Source organism: Rhinichthys klamathensis, unplaced genomic scaffold (assembly GCF_029890125.1).
Source record: "Rhinichthys klamathensis goyatoka isolate OS25496 unplaced genomic scaffold, OSU_Roscu_1.1 h1tg000206l_1, whole genome shotgun sequence".
Lineage (NCBI taxonomy): Eukaryota > Metazoa > Chordata > Actinopteri > Cypriniformes > Leuciscidae > Rhinichthys > Rhinichthys klamathensis.
Window position 1 is genome coordinate 2,654,936 of NW_026606731.1, and position 23,319 is coordinate 2,678,254.

General features: G+C 39.3%; 1 protein-coding gene across 3 annotated transcripts in view; it reads left to right on the forward strand.

The window, feature by feature from the left end:
• The window catches only part of sez6b (seizure related 6 homolog b), a 192,903-nt gene that overhangs the window by 89,992 nt on the left and 79,592 nt on the right, over positions 1 to 23,319 (forward strand). For all 3 annotated transcript variants that reach the window (XM_056263439.1, XM_056263440.1, XM_056263441.1), the window contains exons 2-3: positions 4,187 to 4,912; positions 6,334 to 6,467. In XM_056263439.1, coding sequence (XP_056119414.1) covers positions 4,187 to 4,912; positions 6,334 to 6,467 — 860 coding nt within the window. The remainder of the gene's footprint in view (positions 1 to 4,186; positions 4,913 to 6,333; positions 6,468 to 23,319) is intronic.

The window sequence follows — 23,319 nt, forward strand, 5'->3', positions numbered from 1 at the left end:
GTATAGCTGTGAGGGAGGTGCTGTGTTAGTTTCCCTGGTGCATTATTGATGCTAGTAGCTGTACACAATAGGGAGGGGAGTGCTTTGCCTCACAGTCTTTCTCTCTTTTTTTGTAGTTTTCACTATACCTTGTGGCTTGTGGTGTGTGTTTTCTCTCTGTATCTGTCTCTCCGTCTCTTTTTTTCTCACCATCTGTCTCTCTCTTAAAACACGATACTGGTCTCCTTGCTGAGCTGTTATCAAAACTCACTTAAAGCGATAGAAAAACATCCTTTCAGGGAGGCAGTAATAATTTAATCAATGCAAACAGTGGCAAGGAAAAAAAATGAGCGTGCATGTCCAGTGATTACCTCGCATGCTTGTCACGTGACACACCGCAGCCACAATTACGCTGTATTGGTTTTATTTAATGTTTCCTTTTTTTATTCGAAACATTCCCATACTTGTTAATTATATCATGAAATATCTGATATTCAGATTCTCAAATACATGTAAGTAAATGAATTTGATCATTTAAACACCTTTATAATGATATGTTGGTTGATCTATAATGGGCGTTGAGCTCCACTGCAATTCAGAATCAGAGTTGTCGAATTTAAAATACATACATTTATCCATTCTCCCGAAAGACATGAAAGTAAGTGGTCGGTGAATTGGGAAAATAATAGAGTTTATAATAATAAGAATAACTGTAATTTTAACTATAGTTACATGCACAGTGTCTGTCTGATATCAGTAAAACACGTCGTCAAATTATATGTGAAAGGATTATTATTGCCGCTTCCATATCAGTTTGTATTTTACAAACTATTATTATTATAATTTTTTTTGTAATAAGTGTATTTAAATAATATAAAATAAACATTATATGGTTGAAACTGAATGGATCACTGAACAGTTGTGATACATGACAAGTGAGAACTTTAGACCTGTAATAAACCTTTTAGACTATCTTCTATCTTTCATATTTATGTATTTAGGCCTGTTGGAATAAACATAAAATTATATAGTGATGCCAATTTGATTCACAAAGTTCCACTATTTATAGTATATAGTATACAACTATTTATTTATTTATTAAGATGACATGCAATTCAATTATATTATATTATATCATATCATTTTGAGCCTATTGAAAATAATAATAAATTGTATGGTACAAATATAGTTTATTTTATTTGATAGTTTTTATATCCATATATAGTTATATATAGTTGTATTTATTTAAGTAAAATTATAATACAATATTTTATTTATTCATCTGCATTATATTATGTGGTCATGTACTTGTCATGGACTCGAACTGTGTCCTTTGTGTGGCAAACTTCTATTTCTACTGTAGCTCTAATAGAAAAGTGCTTACAATGTGCAAATACACTCGGGGACAACTTATGAACTCAAAAGTAGGAGCATTTTTAGGAGTATGTGAAAGCAGGAACAAAACCAGATTGCTCCGGAGAGGTTTTTCAGGTAATATCTGTGCTGTAAGTCACTTTGGATAAAAGTGTCTTATAAATAATGACTTCTAAATGATGTGCTTCTTTACAGATGTCTCAGGGAAACTTTTTGCATAAAAATGAGAGACACCCCTCTTCTCCCTCCAGCTGTTATTTGCAGTTATTCTTCTTTCGTTGTGTTTCGCGCCTAAAGGGCACTATTTAAACAGGAGTTCAGTGAACATACCTATTTGCAAGTTAAGAGAAAAATGAAACAGAGGGTAAAACAAAGCCCACACTCCCCCGCTGGTTTGGGTAAAAAGCTTCTTAGGCAAGCTCATGGTCATTTAAAAGTCAAATCCAGCCATTGAAGAGCACAGCACTGAGGGACCTTTGAACAGACAGTGAAGTCAGTCTGAGAGATTCTGTTTATACTCCACCAGCACTAATGGAGCAAATCAAACACTCTCCTGCCTCAGCGCTCCACGTCTGTTTGGTCTTGCCTGGAGTTTTTAGAGGAGCTGCTGGACTATGAATTGCTGGGGTTATGTGAAGTGCAGGGTGTATATGGGACTTTCCACTGGGAAGCATTTGGGAATGCTGATTTTTTTTTTTTTCCGGAAGCAAAATCCCTGTGACATTGAGTGTGAGAAGCATAGTGAAGCTTTTTTAAGTGAAGAACTCCCAACATTCTGTGAACGGCTCTTTCCAGAGATGTTTGTGCTCAGGGTGAAATTAATAATAATTCACCTCATAATATTAGGCACATTCATTACATTCAGACTGTCTAATATAACAACCTTGAAATTTGACTTCAGTTATTTCATAATTACTCATGTAAGGGGACAGCTAATAAATAAAACATAAAGCAAAACTCTGATTGACATTTGGACCTGATGATTTTTGCATCTAGGTGTCCTTGTCAAAAACGTCCTATCTGCTTTTGGGGTTTGATCTACAAATGGCTGAATTCTAAATATATGACAGGAATTGAGGAATTCCTGCCCTTTGCTTTGTCTCTCATGTGTCATTTTTTTGCGTGAATGTGAGGGATGTGTTAGATGTCGATGTGATTTTTTCCCTCAAAGCGAAGTCAATCTCTCATAAAACACCGCTCTACGAAACGATGTGTATCTTTTGCTTCTGACACTTCATAGGATAGGGGGGAAAATAGCCCGTCAGTTCTGTTCGGTTTGAGATATCATCCTCTCCCTTCCCTTCATAGGAATGCTCTTCATACACACCGGGCTCCATTGTTGGAAGCAGATTGTTATTAGTAAGTCGTGAAACAGAAAGAGAGCCATTAGGGTGCAAATGAAGCATTGTGAAATCAAAAGTTTCCCCTCCTGAAGGCCGTCTGATTACATCTCACCAGGTGCAGGTGGGGGAGATGCATTTTCACCGCCACTCTTCTCAAATCCACTCATTTCCACGTGCCGCCTGGTGAAGGTATGCACTCATTAATTGGCTTGGGGAGGAGAGAGAGCATTCAAATGAACAATTATGGCAAAGGAGTTTATCTTTTTTTTTTCTCCACACGCTCCGTGGCATTTTCAAAGCGTCTACAATCATAATCCATTTAGTGGATACTTTTCCATTTTGTTAATGTTCTGGGGGTTCTGACTCCACAGTTTGAATGCTTTGCAATTGCGTATGGCTGAACCACAAAGCGTCACATGCCATATAGCACACAGTCCTCCTCTCCTTGGGTGGTAGAGACAGAAAATTAGTTGCAAGGCTTTACACAAAGGAGGGTGGCTGCCTTTGAAATATGTTAAAAGGGACTAGTTGTTTGAACAAGTTATTATTGTAGTTCTAACCCAGTGTTTTTACAGATTTTTATTTTTATTGTTTGATGAAAATGCCCTTTAAATAAAAAATTTTCATGGCATATTTATTAATTTTAGTTTTATTTAGATTAAACATTAGGTAAAATTTTAACATAAATAATATAAAGGTACACAGAATTCTGGCACCTTTATCGACATTTCTGGTTGAAACATAATTTGCAAGTGACTTAATCAAGTACTTAATCAAGTAAGTCTGTTACATATGCTTGTATTTATTATAAAAGAGCATACATTAAATTATGAGTGCTCATAAGTTTGTTGTTTGCGTGTTTCTTTTTAAATGATCAGTCATTTATAAAAACAAATATTATTATTTTATATTATTTTAATGTTCTATTGGTTTTCATACAGAAAAATGCACATTTCACTTTTTTAAGGCTTTGTGTTAAATGTTTATTTTGAATTTCATATGATTATACTGTATATTTGACATTAAATACGTCACTTTGTGTCTAAGTAATATTTGTAACATGAACATGAAGGAAATATAGTCAAATGAGAAACACTTTACAATATGTTACACATTTATTCATATTTCTTTTTAAACAAAAAGGTTGTCTAGTTCTAGACTATATCATTGAACTAACAACAAACTATTGTGTTTGTATCCTGTATCATGTGAAAACCGCTCATTTTTAATAAAAAAACATTACGTGTATAAGTAGCACAACTCTATTAACTGAATAAACTCCGCTTCTCACTTCTGTCCAAATCATTGATTCATTGTTTAGGATTGTTTCATTCCTTTATCACTGACTTCATAATGTAACCTGACAAAATCAAAAAATCCTTCACAATGTACATTTTCATCCGAAGTTTTGTTTTTGATGAGGTTAACACTGTTCTAGACTTACTGTATGTTTCATAATGAGCTCTGCTTTTATTGAATGCCTCCTCTAGGTTCTTTTATGAATGGGAGGTTAGCAGTCACCCAAAGAGGAGGTCAGCTGGAAGCAGAGGACAGGTCTAACCCATATCACACCACACAGGACACAGACAGAGACCTGCCCCATTTCACAACCGCTCCTCCTTACAGTGGCCTCGACCACCATCCACCTTTTAAGCCCTACCCGCCTTACGACCCCCGAGGCCAAAGCCACGAGCAGTATTTTCAAGACAGCGGAGGGGCAGCTCACCTTCCCACAGTGCCATCCTCTAGTTCCCATCTCCTCCAGGATCTGTCCACACCGCTGGTCCCACACGAGGACGCGCCTCCATTCTCTGATGTAGCAGCTCCCAGAACCACCACACTGGCTCCATCGGCCGCTGCCCTCACCCAGCCACACGTGCCCAACATCCAACACATACCTTCAGCAGAAACTCAGAGGAGAAGCACAAAGGAACCACCGATATCCATGACCGTAGCGTCACTGACCACTACTGATGCACACACATCCACACCGCCTGCTTCCAAAAAGTTAGATACAGGTGATGACACTCCGACCTTAAACAACGAGCCTATCCTGGTGAAAAGAGACAAAGAAAAGTCCTTGATGATCAAGGTACATGGCACTCCAGGAAGTGATGTTGCTGTAAAAGCATCATCAATGCCTGGGGCTTTGGATGATGAGACCACCACCTCCACCATCATCACTACAACGGTTATTACGACCATGCAGACGCCAGGTACCATTCACACGATCAGCGTGACTAAGATTTACATATATTTCTCACAGTTTTCTAATGCCTGAATCAGGGCTCTTCACAGTTTTACATGCCCTGCTTGTGCCTAAAGATGTGGGTTTAAAGTTGCCGCTGGATAAGTGATTTTTTGCCGCTCTATTTGACACCTTTCTTACTTTGACTTTGATAGTATTATGCAGGATCAGAAAAAAACATGAGCTATCACCCATAATGTTTACAACAATTTCTTTTTAATTGTGATTTCAATCTTGTTTTGTCCCTTTAAAATCACAGAACATTCTGCAAACTATATGATATTATGTATGAAAGTATTTTTTAAAGCAAGGGAATGTGTCGTTGAAAATTAATATTAATTTGTGTTTTATATATGTATATTCAGCTTTCAGGGTTTTTTTTTTTTCTTTTATTGCATGGGGCATTTGTTAATTTGTTATGTGTTATATGAATAAATCTTCAATCTATTATTTTTTATTTAATTATTATTAATTAATTTCAGTAATTTAATTTCAGTGCCCCCTGACATCAGTAAGTTTGAGCACTCAATAAGTTTATCTATTAATAGGAATCCGCGATATATAGATACCATATTGATTATCGGTGCATATTAGAGATTGTTGTTTTTTCAATGATTTATTGGTATCATCCAATATTGGATATTTAATAGTGCATGATCATGTCAATTACCTTACATTTACATTTCCTTCTAGTCATCATCTAACACTCTCTTAATGTTAATAAGAGACAAACACAGTACATTATAATGTTAACAAACACAGTACATTATAATGTTGTGATACCTAAATTCACTTTTATCTATCTGCTTATCAATATAGGTCAATTATTTTATATCAGTGCATCCCTAAGTTATTTCTTTAGTTTATTTATTTATTTATGTGTAAGTGTCCATATAATAAGAAACTTTGATCTGATTGGGCTGTTGGAAGTGATGCAGTTCAATTATACAGGGCTTCCTTGAGGCCGCTAGCCAACTAGTTGTTCAGACAATCATCTGACAATTCAAATATGAGAATATGTAATTTTGCACATCCCTAATAACTAAACCAAGAGTATGAATTTATATGGAGCGAGAACATATATCGTGACCAGCAGCTCTTAACTCTAGAGGGAGATAAAAGAGCCGACAGAGCAGAAAGACCTCAAGGCTACCAGAAAATATTCGCTCACCTGCCATTTCACTAGAATTGTCTGCATTCTCCTACACAGCAGGGCAGGAAAACTTACCCTGTTGGTCCTGACAGAAAATGAGAAAACCTTGAAAGACAATTAAAAACGGGAGACAATGCAATGAAGTGAGGTGGAGAGAATGAGAAAAGGCTCGCCTCTGTTGAAAGGCTCACACTTTCTCTGTCTCTCTCTCTGTCCTTCTACCTTTTCTAATGCAGCTCCATGCAGCACCAATTTCACATCGCCGGGAGGCTACATAGAAACGCCACAGCAAGCCAGGAGTTGGTACAATACGAATCTGGACTGCACATACACCGTGACAGTCTACATGGGCTATGGTGTGGAAATTCAGGTATATTCATCACACTGTGCTTTTGTTATTGACCCAGTCTCTGGAAATGATCTAAATTACTGTGGTAATCCAGTTCTGCTCTTTTATTCTTGAAAGGTTAAGTGTGTAATTTCTGTGCCTCCAGCAATAAACAGAATTGCAAAAATAATGATTGTTTTTACACAGGTTTTGCGAACAATCTTTCCCTGTCAGGCATTGGTTGGACAAAAGCTCAGCCTTTATCCCAAACTCACTCCATTGGTTGATTTAGTGTTGCTGTCCAACTGGTTGGAAATGTTTTATTAGCACCAAAGAGACAGAGTGTTACGCTTTTCAGAAATCAAACTGCAAATACCTTTCTTATAATTATCTCTGAATATGAGAAAAAGCATATTAATTTCATTTTAACATCGGAAAAATTACTACCTTCAGCTTTATGGAGTTTTTAAAATAAAGGTCACATATAAATGCAGCCGCTGTTCGTACATAAACTGACAGAAATGACTGATGTAGAATGGTTTGGGTTTCGTTTTGGAACCCAGTTATATGCCAACCTGGACAACATTTTCTTTTAGACATACTGTTGAAATGAAGTCTGTTCCAAATGTTGTTAAAATATCCTGTATTACAAGTTATTTTGTTTGCACTTTATTTTACAGTTACGTGTACTCACAGTCATGGGCGTAGATTACGCGGGGGACGGGGGGGACGTGTCCCCCCCACTTTTTATAAAATGTAAATTCGTCCCCCGCACTTTTTCATAGGGCAAATGTGTCTATGACAAGCTGAGGTTTTCGCGGGTGTGTATAGCCTGCCCTACATCGAGATTTAAAATCCAAAGAGTCAAGGATAGTTTATCTACATACGTGACTTTCACGCTTCCACGGTAATCAGTCACTCGTGCATTAGCTTACGACACGCCCATGCTCGCACCGGCGCCGAATCCATCAGTTTCATAGAGTTCAAAACGGCAAAAAAAAACTCTTCACTCCTTTTTCACGAAAAAGTCAAGCACTAGTAGGCCTAAGTAAGTTGTCATGTGGTATCCGAATTGGGTTGCACAATGATGAATAACTCTGCCTATTTCTCTTGTTGAATAATTAACAAGTTTTGTTGTAAATTGAAAATATTCACTATACCCGTCCCGCACAAACGTGCACTATTTTCAATCTTTTTTTATTCGTAATGTCTTTTATTTTCACAGATATGTTATCAAAGCCCTTCAAATTAGAATAAACATGGTGATTGTTAATGCTGAATTTGTATGTTCATGCATTATCTGCTTGAATCAGGCAGTAACAGAAAGGGCTACATCCCTGTAGACTATGATGTTTACCATAATTCGGTAACACTTTACAATTAGATAAAAAAAAGTTTGTAGACAAACTTTAAGTTCTCTTGAAAAAGCCTAACTAGAAAGTTTGAAGTATTTTTAAAAGCTTGACGTTTGAAGGTTTTCAATTGGAAAGTTTTAGTTTAGTAAGACAGACTTTAGGCTATTAAGGAAATGTTATTTTGCCAAAAGAAGAACTTTTATTTTAAATAAATGTTATTTTTAAATCAGCCTACTTCAGTGTGATATTTAACCATATTATCATGCTTAACAGTAACACTGATAATTTGAATAATTGTAATGCGATGATCAGATATCTAAATCAGAGAATATCATATGTTTGGGCGGTTGACGGGTGAATTATTTATTTTTAACAGTGGATTCGGGGGACTCAAAGTGCACCAGATTAATGAATTTATCTTTAAAATGTACAAAATTTTCTTACGGGGTGGCATGCCCCCGGACCCCCCTAGAAGTAGGCTACCGAGATCCACCTACAAAAATACTGTGGGAAACACAGTAGGCTATATGATGGTCTACGAAAAATAAAAATGTTATTATCTAATTAAAATACATGATCAGGATTTTACCACCTCCGCCTCGTTTTAAGCCAGGAAAAACCCTGCATGTGCAATATAAAGTACTGAACATCTGCATTTCTTTCTTTCTGTTTTATTGCGTTAAATATAAATAGCATATTAAGCCAATTAACCTGTCAACAAAAGTCTGAAAAAAAATGGTATTACACTTGACATTCTGTCCCCCTCACTTTTGAAATGATGGCTACGCCCCTGCTCACAGTGTACTTACCTAAGAAAGTACTGGTTAATATAAGTTAACTACATGGGTTAAGGTTAGGTTTATGGGTAGGTTCAGGGTTAGTACCTAGTTATTACCCAGTTATTGTAATAACTATAATAGGTAAATAGTATGCACATGGGAACAGGACTGTAAAATAAAGTGCTACCATTATTTTGATCAAAATAATTGCATGTATACTTCATGGGCAATGCCAGAATCTATTGCAATAAGCTCAATAATTAATGAATTAATTTCTGTCATGACAACTCTGAGTGTTTCGCATGCTGGATATGACAATGTTAATATGTTTGGTCTTGGCGCTGCTGCTGCTGTTGGTTATTGCTGCTGCAGAGTACATGAACTTGCTACTGCCAATACATACAGTACACAACACGCTGCTGTGAGCAAGTAAGACATGCTGCTGCTGTACAATATAGCGTACATGAATTAATAATAGCAGATCTATACAGGTGGAGCTGGGGAAGTTGGAGGGTTTCGGAAAGTGCGCTGCAACTGCTACAGCAATGCTGACCAAATATTTGAAGGTTGAGCAGCGAGCTCATTGGGTACTGATTCAGCAGGAACCAATCAGCTGTGCCCTATAGAGAATGGTGTGATTGTAAGCAGGTTGAGTTAAGGACCTAACAGCCTGCTCTATCTCGAGTTTCATGACAGAACTTTGCATTAATATAGTAATTAATTTGTTTGTTTTTGTTTGTTTGTTTATTTATTAAGATGGTAAATAGAGTCAGGAAATGTCAATTCTACAAACAGTATAACTGTATTTTAATCAGTAGTGAAGAGTTGTTACAAAATAGTTTTGTCCTGTTAAAATTCGACCCCTAAAAGTGTGCCTAAATTGCTAAATATTAACAGTACGATTTTCTTTTCTCTTATTATTTTATTTTATTTTCAGTATATAAGTTTGTGCTCAGTTTTTCTCTTTCGTCACATAAAGTCCACGAGCCAATTTTTGGTTGGGCTCCATTTTGGTTAGGATGCTGCCTGTGTAGACTGTATAGACAGCATGGAAGCTCACTAGGGTTTGGAACAATACCATGATGTGTGGCCTCACAAAAATCACCTTCATTCGTTTGATTAACTGCAGCCTCCTTCATAAAATATACAATAGCCATTACCTCTCTGACCTTACAGATGGTTTGGCTAATATATCTTGAATGGTAAAGATTGCGCTTACCAAATCACTGTCAACCATCTTGCGCAACTGCTCTAAGTCGGTAGGGAGAAAAGGACGGTGAGAGGGAGGGGAGCCTTGTGTCTCATCTCATTCCTCCTCTCCTTGTACAGACTTGTTAACCCGGGACAGTATATAAATATCTCTCTCTTTTCCAGCAATTATTCAATGTGACTGATATGTGCGGAAGCCACACAGTTCCTCCCCTAATTAATTGCTTATGGATTATCTGTCCACTCCTTTTGTTTGTTTACGGTATTCTTTAATGCCCTCCTGTTAAACTGTCTCTCAAGCAACTCTTAACTTAATTAAAGCAGCCCCATCCTTCTGCTGATAGACAAAAATAATGTTTAATTCAGACAATGCGAGGGCCTGCTTTGCATTTGCCGTGGTCTTACGGCTTAATTTATTTGATCGGTCCTGCTTAAGCCCTGCTCTGATCCAGAAGCCTCTCTGAATGCCGTACTATCCAGTTTTGAGACCTCGTGAAGATCTTGGACTTTGAAGGCGGCCATCAGGAAGGTTAAACTAGATTTCCATCATACACTCAAGGAAGATAGAAAGAGATTTGCTTCTTTAGATCGCGCCCATCGTGCCATTTTCGCTCGTGCTGCATGGCCGTGGCCTTCACCTGCTGGATTCCTCTGGGAATCAGGTATTAGTGGTGGCGGGTAGTTGCTGACCTTGCATGTTGAGGGCTGTGCTGGGCAGAGGGCTCATCACCCGTACAGACGTGACCTGCTGATCCAGGCCAAATGGCTAAACCCTCATCAGTCTGAGCTCAGTGGAGGGAGCTCAGGTCGTGGCTCACTCTTCCTTTAATACCCACATACTGAACTTTAGACTCCATCTCCCCCGAGAGCTACATCCTGCTGAAATCTCCTCCGGTGATGGAGATGAGTCATCTGAGGAAGTACAGCAGCTGTAAGGTGCTCGCTTTTATTGGAGTTCAAATATCATCTGTGTAGTGCCACTTCAAAACATCCTTTTTTGTTGAGGATACATTTCTTGATGGAAGTTGAGTTTGATCACATTTGACCCAATTATTCGCCACAGATGATTCCTGTTATTTGGTAAATCATATCTTTTGGCATTGTCAAAATACCAGTACCAGTGAAATTTCACAATTCTTGATAATTTCACAGCACAAACTAATTTGCTATTGAGAACTTAATTGATTTACAAAGTTAAATATTTATATATTAACAAATTAAATTAACAATGGCACACAACAATGGCATTTCGTCTTTAAATATTTCTCAATTAAATAAAAGTTTCCTCAGGTTTTTTCAATGAATTGTTCAAGTAAACAGGCAACGTTCAATAACAAATTAAATAAAGAAAATTACAAGCAAAATAAAATAAAATAAAAACATAGATACAACTGAGGTAAACAGTGCTTGTGCAAGTTCAAGTATCCTACACCAGTATTAATTATTCAGGTAAACATTATGAATTGGAAAAATTGGTAATCAAATAAGTCTAATGAAATGCAAAAAAAAAAGGACACTAAAAATGTATTTTTTTCTTGCATTGAACAAAAGGAGAGATTTAATGGAATGCTGCTTTTATTCCGTGAAATTGGATGGGGGCCAGGAACTACTGTGATTTTATTTTATTTATGTTGTTGACTTGGTATCATGTTACTTTCGACATCTTTGGTGTCTGTACAGTTTCCATATGTTTAACTTTAAGCTTCTTCCTTAGATGGAACAGGAGAGACGATCACTATTATTGTAAGAGAAAATGCATTGTAAAACGCTCCATTCGTTGCTTGACATTATAGCTAAATGTACCGTAATGAGAACAAACTGAAAAAAGCTTCTTTTTTTTTTCTTTTTAAGTGTCTTAAATTTCAGGTCCTAATGTATTAGTGCCTGAATGTACAGTTTAATGTAATGATCTTTACACTGATGTTGCCCGCAAGCAAGACATATCTTATCTATTAGGGCTGAGCAGAAAAAAATAGCTCGTCCTCATTCCAAATTCTGTTTTGGACAGAGAGTAGATGTTTAGTATGGCAGCCTGGTGCTCGGAGATCACTTTTGTCCACTCAGCCATGACAGTTGCCATGACTCTGGGTATTATCACTGCTTGTAAACAATTACCAAGTTAATAAGAGAGCAAGATGGCACATTGGAAATTTAATGAGTCTGAATCTTGGGGTGCTGAGTAGCGCAGGCTAACAGCTTCGAGCTATCCACCCTATTTTTCAACGTGGAAGGAAGCTATTTCCTGTGCAAGATTTCCGATTCATATTCCAGCTAAAGGTAAATAACTGGAAGAATAACAAAGTATTATAAATAAAATTCATCATGAAACATACACCCCTCCGGACTGTCTTTCTACAGCTAAACAGGAAGCCTTGCACATTTATGTCAAAAAATGCTCACAGTTTTCTGCAAACACACCGGCCATCTGCTATTGGTCGAGCAAACATTTATTACATTTACATTTATTCATTTATCAGACGCTTTTATCCAAAGCGACTTCCAAATGAGAACAATAGAAGCAGTGAAACTAACAATAGGACAACAATATGCAAGTGCTATGACCCTTCCCAGTTTAATCTTAAAAAGTGCAACTGTATGTACATTTATCTTATTGCTTGAGAAACATCTCACTGCGTTTTCTTTTTCCTGTTGCTTATACAGCCATTTAAGGTGTTGATTGCCAAGCTATTTTCATCTCTTTTCCTCTGGAATTGTGACCTTGCTGTCATCCCACCTACATAATGGAAAAAATAAGCCAGTTTTAAGTGAATATTCACCTCCAGTGGCGGCACTTGGGCAGGAGCTTTCCGGGGCTTTAGCTCCATCAGAAATTTACATAGCACCGGCACAGTCCCCACAAGGATTTCCAAATGATTTTCCAGTTTTTTTAACTCTCAATGCCATTTTCATAAAAAAAATTAATAAAAAAAATGTGTACATGCAAAATGTGCCTATATGTATAAACAATTATCTTGATGGGGAGGTGAGTTAAGCTGAACTCAGGTATGTATTTCATTAGCAATTATTGATGCATTAGCAATCATTTTATATTCATCATCAACAGCCATTCGTCAGTCGTCAGGTTTCAATAAACCATTATTGATTCAAAGAACCGATATGGTAATAATAAAGAGGTGTTCAGTGAAATTAACAAATATTACATAAATACAATGTGATCCTGTATAGTCATTGATGCATTTAACATTTGGGGGGCTATTTTTATCCCCTTATCTTTTCTAACCCTAACAACATTCCTGCTGTGGCATTTAATTTTTTTGAAGCTGTTGCTAAATGACTGAAACGGCATGTTGTATTATCAACTAACCCCCCACCCCACCCCCCCCTAGTAACTACTTCACTACAGAAACATTAGTTTTTATATTATGTTTTAAATCACAGTGTAAAGGATATAAAAGGATAAATACATTTGAAACATTTCTAACTATCTTCTGTGATCTGTACCAAAATGAAATGATGACAGAATTGTAATTTGTGGTTGAACTTCCTCTTTAATAAAGAATGTGTTAAATCCGGAGAGAAATTACTGTTGTACGTTTGACATATTTCAGTCAGCCACAGATTTTCTGTCGGTTGTAACATTGAAGTTGTGATTTGAATATCAACCATGTGGCCATTTCATGAGGAATGAAGCAGCTGACATTCAGATGGATGGAGTTATCTGCTTCACAGTGTGTAGATTTCTGCTTTTGTATTATTCATTCTCGGCTCTTCGGCTAAACGCTTGGCTTATTATGGTTAGCATCTCCGTGCTGCCTGAGCGATTTAGTCTTTTTAACTGTGCTGTCTCCCCTTCATGCTGACTCATCAGTGCAGTGATAACGCATCCTGAGTCTGGATAGTTCTTGCCTAAATGGACCCACAGATATTCCCTAACATGCGCAGAAACCATCAATGCAATCCATGGGTTGATATGGCGATATGGATTGGATGCTTAAAAAGCACCGTGAGCAGTTAGAGGGTCAAAACTCAAGTAGTTATCCACTGGAGTGAGGGGGATCCATAAGTCGTCTCCAGACCCATGGGTGGCACATGGATATTGACCGAGGGTCGATACTCTCAACTGCTCTGGATTAAGTGGGTCCACTGTACAGTTCAATAAATATAGTTTGGTCTCTCCAGCCTGTCTGAGCTGATAGCTTAGATTGATTTGGATGCATTTGTCAACCTGGACAGTTAAACGCCCAGAAGTCTGTTGGCAGGGTCCCTTCAAAATGTCAGTTTAACAAAGTGCTTTGCTTAAGGAGATTTTTGGACTTTGGAATTCTCAAGGACTAAGTGTTTATTTCTTTTGATTAGGTGTGAGGTGGTCATAATTGGGTCAATGAAAAGAGTGTCCATGATAAAGAAAAGGAAATCGTTTAAAAATATATGTGCCATGTTCTTAGAAATGTACTCTTTGTATTCCTGTTGGAATCATATGGGTTTAGAGTGTAAAAGATTATGCCATTCAACTTTTGTTTCAATTACTCCATGCTTCTGAGCATTTTTTATTATGATACCAGAACTTTATCACCCAGCGCTGTTTCTTTTAGCTTAAAATACTCTTTTCCAATAAACCTAAGGTGTTTTTGGGATCTGGATGGATTTTGGATATTGCAGTGAAATTGTGCTCAGTATTAGGTCGAGGATGTACTTTGGAGTGAATTTCATAGTGTTTCTCAATTTGGTCCTCATCCTCCAGATTTAAGATGCAAATTCTTAAATATTGACATCTTTTTTTCTTTTCTTTTTTTTTTAGATGTTGAGTGGAGTTCTTGCAGCGATCTCTGATCAAAGCTGCTCTCAGTGTTGTACATCTGAGGTTTTGAGCCAATTCACCTCACACATCAGTGTTTGAAGTATCATTCTCCTCAATAGCATGGATCAATAACCTCAGACAGCACAATTTCATCTGCCCTCCTCCACAGCTCACTTATAACTAGAGGGCTAATGGTCAAGCTTTATTAATAGCCTGTCACTTGTTTTCATGAGCCCTGTCCTCTATACTGACACAGTTTGAAGCGCTGCTGTACCGGACGCTGCTCTTGCCCACAACTAAAGACTGATGTTATTTTATAAGAGTGGATGTAGAAATGAGATCCCATTGTTTTTCAGAGGATTTCCTCTCTTCCCATTTCCAGTAATCTTATCTCTTGGAGAGGGATACTTCAATGTGGCTTAATCTTTTGTAGATTTAAGACATAAAAGTAAAGGCCTTAACCAGCCAGGAGAGATTTGTGCTAAACTCATTTAAATTTGAATAGTGTGGTTTAGCTGGAATGAGGTTATAACAAGGACACTCTCCTAATTTTCCCCGTTCCCCTCAAAGCCGCCAGGAGCCTTTTGCTGTTTCATGAAGGGGAACACAATGAATGAATGTACAATAATATAGTTGAAAGGGTTTTATGACTGCTATCATTCACAAAACGTATCCATGAAATAAGTCAAATCTTCCCAAATGTAAACGCAAATTATCTTCTAATGACACAAAAATCAAACGGTCTATGTCTCTAAACCAGAATTTCAGTACTTAATCCTAGCACTAGTGATTCACAAATTCAATTTTTGATACAACAGCAGAACATACTGCGCTGACACAGTTTTATTTAAATAAGTTAAATTAAATTAAGTTAAATATGAACAATTAAAGATCAAATTAAATCAATGTAGCCCTATGTTTCTCTTGTAAATAAACATTGCTTCATGTTTTTCATTTATTCCATTTTAATCCAATTTTTAAAACAAGCACATTAGGACGATTAAAAACAAAAGAATAAATGTGTCTAAAAGCAGTATCAAGTATACAGCAAACCATCAGAAATAATCATTTAAAAATGACATAACGAAACAGTTTAAATTATTGTTTTACAAAAACCTTAAAACATAGCGTTTCATAACACAACACAAATTCATTATTTGCAACTGTCATTGTTGAAAATATTGGTTGCACGTTGCTTGTGTTTTTTATAGGTCGACTCACTGGTGCACTCAATGGCAAAATTTGGAATTGCATACCACTATATAATACTGTGTATACTGAAAATGTCCATTCTATGTACAGTATGTATGTAATGACCTTCCATATTTAAGTATACAACAAAGCTTACTTTATTGCAGTATCACACTATGATTGGATGACATTGCAGTTTGAAATCTTTAGAATTGACTGTTGCCTGTTGTTCCACTCACTAAGATTTTTATTGCACATTTATTTAATGTAAAATAAACAGTGTGTACTGCAAAGTATTCAGTAAATAGTCAGCTAGTTCATAAGCAAGTGCCATCTTCGAGTAGATTACCATAATAATACACATATTAAGACTGTTATTTTAGAATTTAGACCAAATAATACATTTAATGTAGATAAATTTGTCAGTTGCCTTTAAACACTTTTGATAGATTTTACTTCTATTTTTCTCCTTGTTTCAATGGTATGAAGCGTATAATCATAGCACAACAGCAAAAAATGGCAAAGTAGCACACTTGATTACAATCAATCCATTTAACCTGATTGCATTTTTACCCAAATAAACTCTAATAATGAATGTCAGGCATGCCATTCTAATCTGATAAGGTAATGTGCATGTAACTGCATAGATCACATGCCAGCCATGAGACACCCTTGAGTGTTTATACCAATGTCATCTCCCATTGCCTTTGATGAATGCAGGGCGTCTATTGTACAATAAGCTTCATGCATTAGAATGCAGGGGCACCTGAGTGCGGGAACTCAGTTAATTTATCAGCGTCTATCGGAATTAATTACAGATCCGGAGTGTGAAAGTCAGCCGTGCCTAATCACATGGGCGCAACGTCCCACAAGCGTCATTTATTTAAAGGCGCACTGCCCCGTGGCTTATTTGAAACCGGTGTTAGTGCACTGCCATGCAGTTCTCCTTTTGACTAATCGTGTTTGTCCTGACGACGTGCTTTTCTGTCCTACCTGTTCTCTCTGACTGATTGGTTCTGTCTTTTTCGTCACAGATATCCGAGTAGAATGTCGCGCTTCTTTGTGTCTTGCTTGAGATCAGCAAACAGTGTGCCTTATCTGCACTTTAGGTGGAAACTCTGTGTTCAGTAAACGTAGTTGGAGTTGGTGTGTTTTGTAAGCCCAAATACGTTGCTTTATCAAATATAACAATATTTCTGTCATGACCACTATCATCAAAGATGATTGATTGCATACAGATTGGCTATATGGTTCTGTTCTGGGCAAGAACTTCCTGCCATGCCCATCCATGCATGCAATCTAACATGGATAAGAGCAAACTCCAATTAGGGCAAACAGAACAGAACCAACATAAATGTATTGCAGATATATTTAATGTTCAATAATTTAATGTACAACATAGGGATGTAACGATACACTCATGTCACGATTCGATACAAATCGAGACACTGACCTCACAATACGATACATCACAATATTTTAAGCCAAAATAAAGACAGGGTTTTTGTTATTATTACTTTATTATTATTATTATTATTATTATTAATAATAAAATAATATTGTTATTTTATTATCATGACCCACAAATATTCCCCCTTTGAATTATTATACATTCAACATTATATATAGTAGTATAATGTAGTGATGACATTTTTTGGATCTTTTAAGTTTTAGAGAAATGACTTGTCTCTAAAAATATCTTCATTTGTGTTTGGCAGTTAAATGAAAATCGTATAGGTTGTAAACGACATGAGGGTGGGATAATGACGGGATTTTGATTTTTGGGTGATTTATACCTTATAAAGACTATATATACTGTATATGCAAGGCTTCTTCTGGACAATTTTCCCTTTATTTTAATGTTCTCCGCTTCTTTTTGCATTATTTTTTTTTTCTCTAGACCTGCACTGTTGTTTCCATGGTATCCAGCGTGTGTCCTGATGTGTTTTTGTTAATAGATGGGAACAGATAGTGACAGACGGGCCGATGATGATTTCTCATAACAAAGGGTCACTCTTGTCTTACGGTCCGTTATCAATCCAGAAACATGTTCACACACCCCCAGCCTTTATTTTCTTTTCTTGGTTTACAGTGTATTTTAATTCCTCCTTCATCCACTCAAAATACTGTTTTCAATCTGTATCCTCCGACCAGGGCCTCAGATAGAAAGTGCATGCAAACAGCACCATTTTAGCTGCAGCCATCTTGTTGGGCTCATTTTATTGTCGCCTTCATTCAGTGTACGCCTCCATGTGGAGAATGAAAAGGGCCATGGAATGAAAGTCAGGCAATACTGAGCAGCACTGCCTTCCAGCAAATTCTTCCCAACACCTATTAAAACCTCTCTGGCTTGGTAGATTGCGTACATGAGGTTAAAATTGGAAATGCATTAAATTGAACGGGGGGGCCTTGAAACTGGGAACGGCACTGGAGAATTGGTTTAAAAGGGCGCTATCTGCCTGCTTGGGCCCCTTAAAGAATTTAATTGGCACTCACCTTTTCGATAAATGCAAAAAGGCTGCATAACGAGGATTTTTTGATGAAAATTTTAAAGTGAAGTGTGGAGTTAGATGTTTCTTTCGAAGGCTTGCATATTGGGTTAGATATTGACCATAAGGAATAATCCAGCATGTTCGTACACTTTCACTGTCAATACAGCCAACTGTGTGATTCATGTCCGGCTCTCCCACACACTTTTCATCAAGAACTGGCAATGGTTTGTTCTAAAGGGAGAACAAACTGACTGGGCTTCTTCAGTTAAGTGCATGGCCAAGAACAGAATGACTATTTAGGTAGTTAACTTAAAGGGATAGTTCACTGAAAAAATGCCGTGAAGCTCCAAAATGACAACAACAACAAAAACATGGTAAAAATATATTAAAAGTGATTCATATGACTTTTGCTATTTTTCACAGTAACTTTGAATAAGGAACGTCTCGGTTGCGTATGCAACCCTCGTTCCTCGAAGGGAGTAGTCGACTGTATGGGATCACTCTTAGGGAGCCTGTCATCTTCGAGTATTTTTAAAACGAGCCAATGCACATTGGCGTGTGAGAAATGCATCACACACTCCGCCCCGCAGAGCGGGTATAAATACGGAAGTGGATGCACGCACCAGTTGTTTTTCTCTGAGGAGCCGAGCGGAGCCCGGAGTCAGTGGTGGTCCAGCAATAGTGGCAAAGGGACTACATCTCCGTTCCCTCCTTCAGGGAACGAGGGTTGCATACACAACTGAGACGTTCCCTTTCAGTAGTTCACGTTCGACGTAGTCGACGTCGACTGAATGGGATTACCATTGAAAACGCCACTAGTGCTGCCACCTTCCAGTGCCTAGACAAAAGCCTCCTGATCTCCCGCATTATTGAGGCGGAGATGGGACAGGGCTTAGGCCAGGGAAGTCACTGCTGTTCCACAAGACCACTGGGAAAGCGTGCCCTTTCAATGGAAGGAGGGACGCTACGGAAGCCACATCCAGCCCGCAGGGAGGTAACATGTGGAGGATACACATATAGACTGGGCGTTACCGGGCAGTACAACATATTGAATGTCACTGAGGTGGCTCCAGCCTATAACAGGTTGCAGCTCGCGCGATCGGTCTGGCGATGTCCACCTTAGTGGTCCAGGAGCGCCATCTCTGACTCAACCTGGCAGACATGAGGGAAGCAGACAAGGTTCGGTTCCTGATCTCTCCCATATCCCAGGTTCTCTGTCGCCCAGATGCAGACGGAGGCCATCCGGCACATCTTGCCCCAGCAGCCCGCTGCTGTCTCCACCCGTCCGCCGTTGGCAGATTCTCTGCCTGCTCGTCGACGAGGGCGTCCGTCTGCCGCAGACGGGGCGCCCAGCCCGCTCCAGGCGCTGCCAAGCCAGGTGGCAAGAGTCAGCATAAGCGTTAGAGCGGGCCACTCAGGGATGGATGAAGGAGTTCTTGGAGATGGTCACCGATTCACTCCCTTCCCCCGGAGGAGGGCCGGGTGGAGTTTTTGTGTGTCTGTTCCGCCGCGGGAGCCAGCGGTACCCACATTTTCAAAGAAAGAGCAATTTCAAAAAAGCAAAAAAAGAGGAAAAAACCTTCTGAGGTCGCTTCATTCCACTTATTTTATTCCGGCCTGCTCAATCAGGAGGAGCGAGGTCTGAAACCTTCGTGCCCTGGAGGGCGAGGTCAGTTGCAGTGCGGAGCTCACTCATGAGCTCACGGTCTCGGCTACCCTTGTGCATGAGTGCCTGGGCCTGGTGGATCTGAAGCAACGCCATGGAATGCAGAGAGGAAGCGGCTTGCCCACAGACTTTTTTAAGCCTTGCCTGTAAGGACGGACGAGAACTTACAGGCCTTAGAGGGGAGACGAGGATCCCCCTTCCACGAGGTAGCGGTCGCTGGACACAGTTGCATCGCGACAGACTGCTCCACTGGAGGGATAGCCTCGTAACCCTTTCGCCTTTCCCCCATCAAGGTTAGTGAGGGGGGAGGAGCTACTTAGGCGGTTTCTGGCAGAGAAAGGTGCCGTCCATGCCCTCGTAAGCCCCTCATGCACTTCAGGGAAGAATGGTACTGGGGTGGCGGGCTGAGAACCAGCCCGGCCTGCCCCAAGAAACCAATCATCCAACCGAGACGGTTCGGGACACTGTGGAGGGTGTTCCACGCCTTGGGCAACGCTACTCTATCAGAGGGAGGTAGCGCAGCTGAGTCGTCAAATCCAGAGCCCAGCTCACCCTCCGATGCTGCGATGGACATCCTGTCCTCTGGAGCAGCCCCAAACAAAACGGCTGGTCAGTCCACTAAAAAAGGACCAGCGCGCTCATCGGGGAGCTCCACCGGCTGCGGTGTGAAAGAAGAGTGAGGGATCCACTCTGTTTTTACGGGCGGATTACCCCTCAGATCTGTGATCAGGACTGTGGTCCTCAGATCACCCAACTCACACGGCACTCCAGCATTCTTCTGGGAAGTTGGCCCAGAAGAAACACTAGAGCGGGGCATGGGAGTGGGGACTCCACCTTCGCGAACAAAGGCGAGTCTCGATCTCAACACCGAGATGGTCATATTCCCGCAGTGGGAACATGAGTCATCCACAAGAGCTGCTTCAGCGTGCTGTAAGCCCAAACACGTGATGCAGCTATTGTGACCGTCAGAGGGGGACAGAGCCCTACCGCCCCCAGAAGCGCATGGATGGAATGGCATCTTGAAAAAGACGCAAACGCACCCGTGTTGCTCTTTCAGGAAATGGGACCCGTCACCAGTGCCGGAGCACACAGGGGAATGACCGCAGCAACACAGTAACAGCGAACTGAAACAGTGAAGCACTCACTTCTTCGCCCTCTAACCACCGTTAACAAACACAGAAATTTGATGCTGTTAAAACAGTAGTTGAGAGCTCAGAAGCTTGTAATCACCGCTGCACTTGCGCTGTAGAAACACCAGCACTGGGAGAGTCTTCCAGAAGAACACCGACACACTCGCTCGTTGTATAACACAACACTCTTCAGAGACATGGACACTGATCGGCTCCGAAGCGAAAGACAACTGGTGCATGCATCCACTTCCGTATTTATACCCGTACTGCGGGGCGGAGCATGTGATGAAATTCTCGCACGCCAATGTGCATTGGCTCGTTTTAACAATACTCGAAGATGACAGGCTCCCTAAGCGTGATCCCATTCAGTCGATGTCGACTACGTCGAACGTGAATGACTGAAAAGGAACATGACATCTTCTCAATATGTTCTTGGTTTGTTTGATTGTGATGTGTGTAGCGATGTCTGATTCATGATATGAATAGTTATTTTGAATCGGTTCTTTTCAATGAATTGGGTCATAAAATCTGACTGATTGAGTCGTTCTTAAAGGGGTGGTTGATTATGATTTCACTTTCTTAACTTTAGTTAGTGGGTAATGTTGAGCATAAACAACATCTGCAAAGTTACGAAGCTCAAAGTTCAAAGCAAAGGAAGATATTTGCTTTTAAAAAAATAGTTTTTTAAGGACTACAACAAACGGCTGGTAGCGACTACATGACATTCCTCCCGGGTTAGTGACACCACCAACCCTAAAATGTACAGAAACCCCTACCCCGGGAACGGGATTTATAGATTATCATGACAGAATATGCTAGTCAGTGACTAGAAGATAACTACAGATAAGCTACCTAAATTCATCAACTAACCATTCAGAAATGTCCTGTTGCATTCTACATGTTGTCACTTCTTTTTGAGTCTCTCCATTATTGTCTGACTCCGTTTAAACATAAACATTGACATTTTGAGTGCATGTCTGTGTGAGGTAAAAGGACATAAACTGTTGTAGCTCCGCCTCCTGTGCTGGGAGCAGCAGCTCATTTGTATTTAAAGGAACAGTCACAAAACGGTGCGTTTTTGCTCACCCTCAAAAAGTGACAATTTTAACATGCTATATAAAAATATCTGTGGGGTATTTTGAGCTAAAACTTCACATAACACACTCTGGGGGACATCAAAGACTTATTTTACATATTGTGAAAAGGGCATTATATCACCCCTTTAAGTAAAGCATACTGATTCCGTTCAGTTGCAGTGGTTACCAGCTCACTGGATGGTAAGATTATCAGTGAAAACCTTATTTTTTGCACTGTCCATCACAAAACTCAATTGTATGACTTCAGAAAACTTTTGAATGAATCATATGAACTAATGAAACTTATGCATGAATCATATGAACTACTTTTAAAATCATTTTATGGTGCTTTTGTCTTTAAAAAAAAAAAAAAGATTGAAAGCTTCAGTCACAAACTTTAGCATAGCAAAATTTCAGTAAATTACTCCTTTTGTATTCCAAGGAAGAAGGAACTTCATGAGGGTGAGTAAATAATGATAGTGATCTTTTTATTTTTTTGGCGAGCTTTCCATTTAAGCATCATTTTGTTTTCCAATTCTCTCACTCTTTATTACGTTCACCACATTTGATCACTCTGTGTCCTCTGTCACCACACTTTTATTGTACTTCGATTACACCTCTATTGCTTTAGCAAGGCTTTGCAATAGTCCTCGAAAGGGCTGAGAGGAACACAATTATCAAATTATGATAATGCACTCATAACACCACACAGGGGACGCGAAAGCACAGACAAGCTCTAAAAGGTGCTCATGAACAATGCTCGACGTTTATCTCGTCAAATACACCTGTGAGATGGTGCGAAAAACGCAGAATGGCGGTGATGGCTGTAGCCTCCCACCTTACCCGTCTGAGCCCAAAGGCTTTTACGTGCACGTCGTTCTCCTGAACATCAGGCCGCGTCTCTCCCCCCCGCCCTTCCTGAAGGTCGCCGGCCACCAAGGGCGAGTTCTCCCGTGTGTAATCCTTTCTGACACCGCTTCAGTGCCATTTTCACTCATAGAGAACGCTGCTGTCGACCCCACTTTGCTTTACCCTAAAATCATATACGACAACCATTAAAGAGAGCTCTCGCTTTTTTATTCTGGAGTTTTAAACGCGACTGCTGTTTGCACTTCTGATCATGATTCATATGATGGATGTTGAATATTACAATATTTAAAATCTCTCTAGCTCATTCGATTGTTTAATGAACACATGTAGCAAGCAATGAGGGGATGAGGAGATCGAAGTGTTTTTT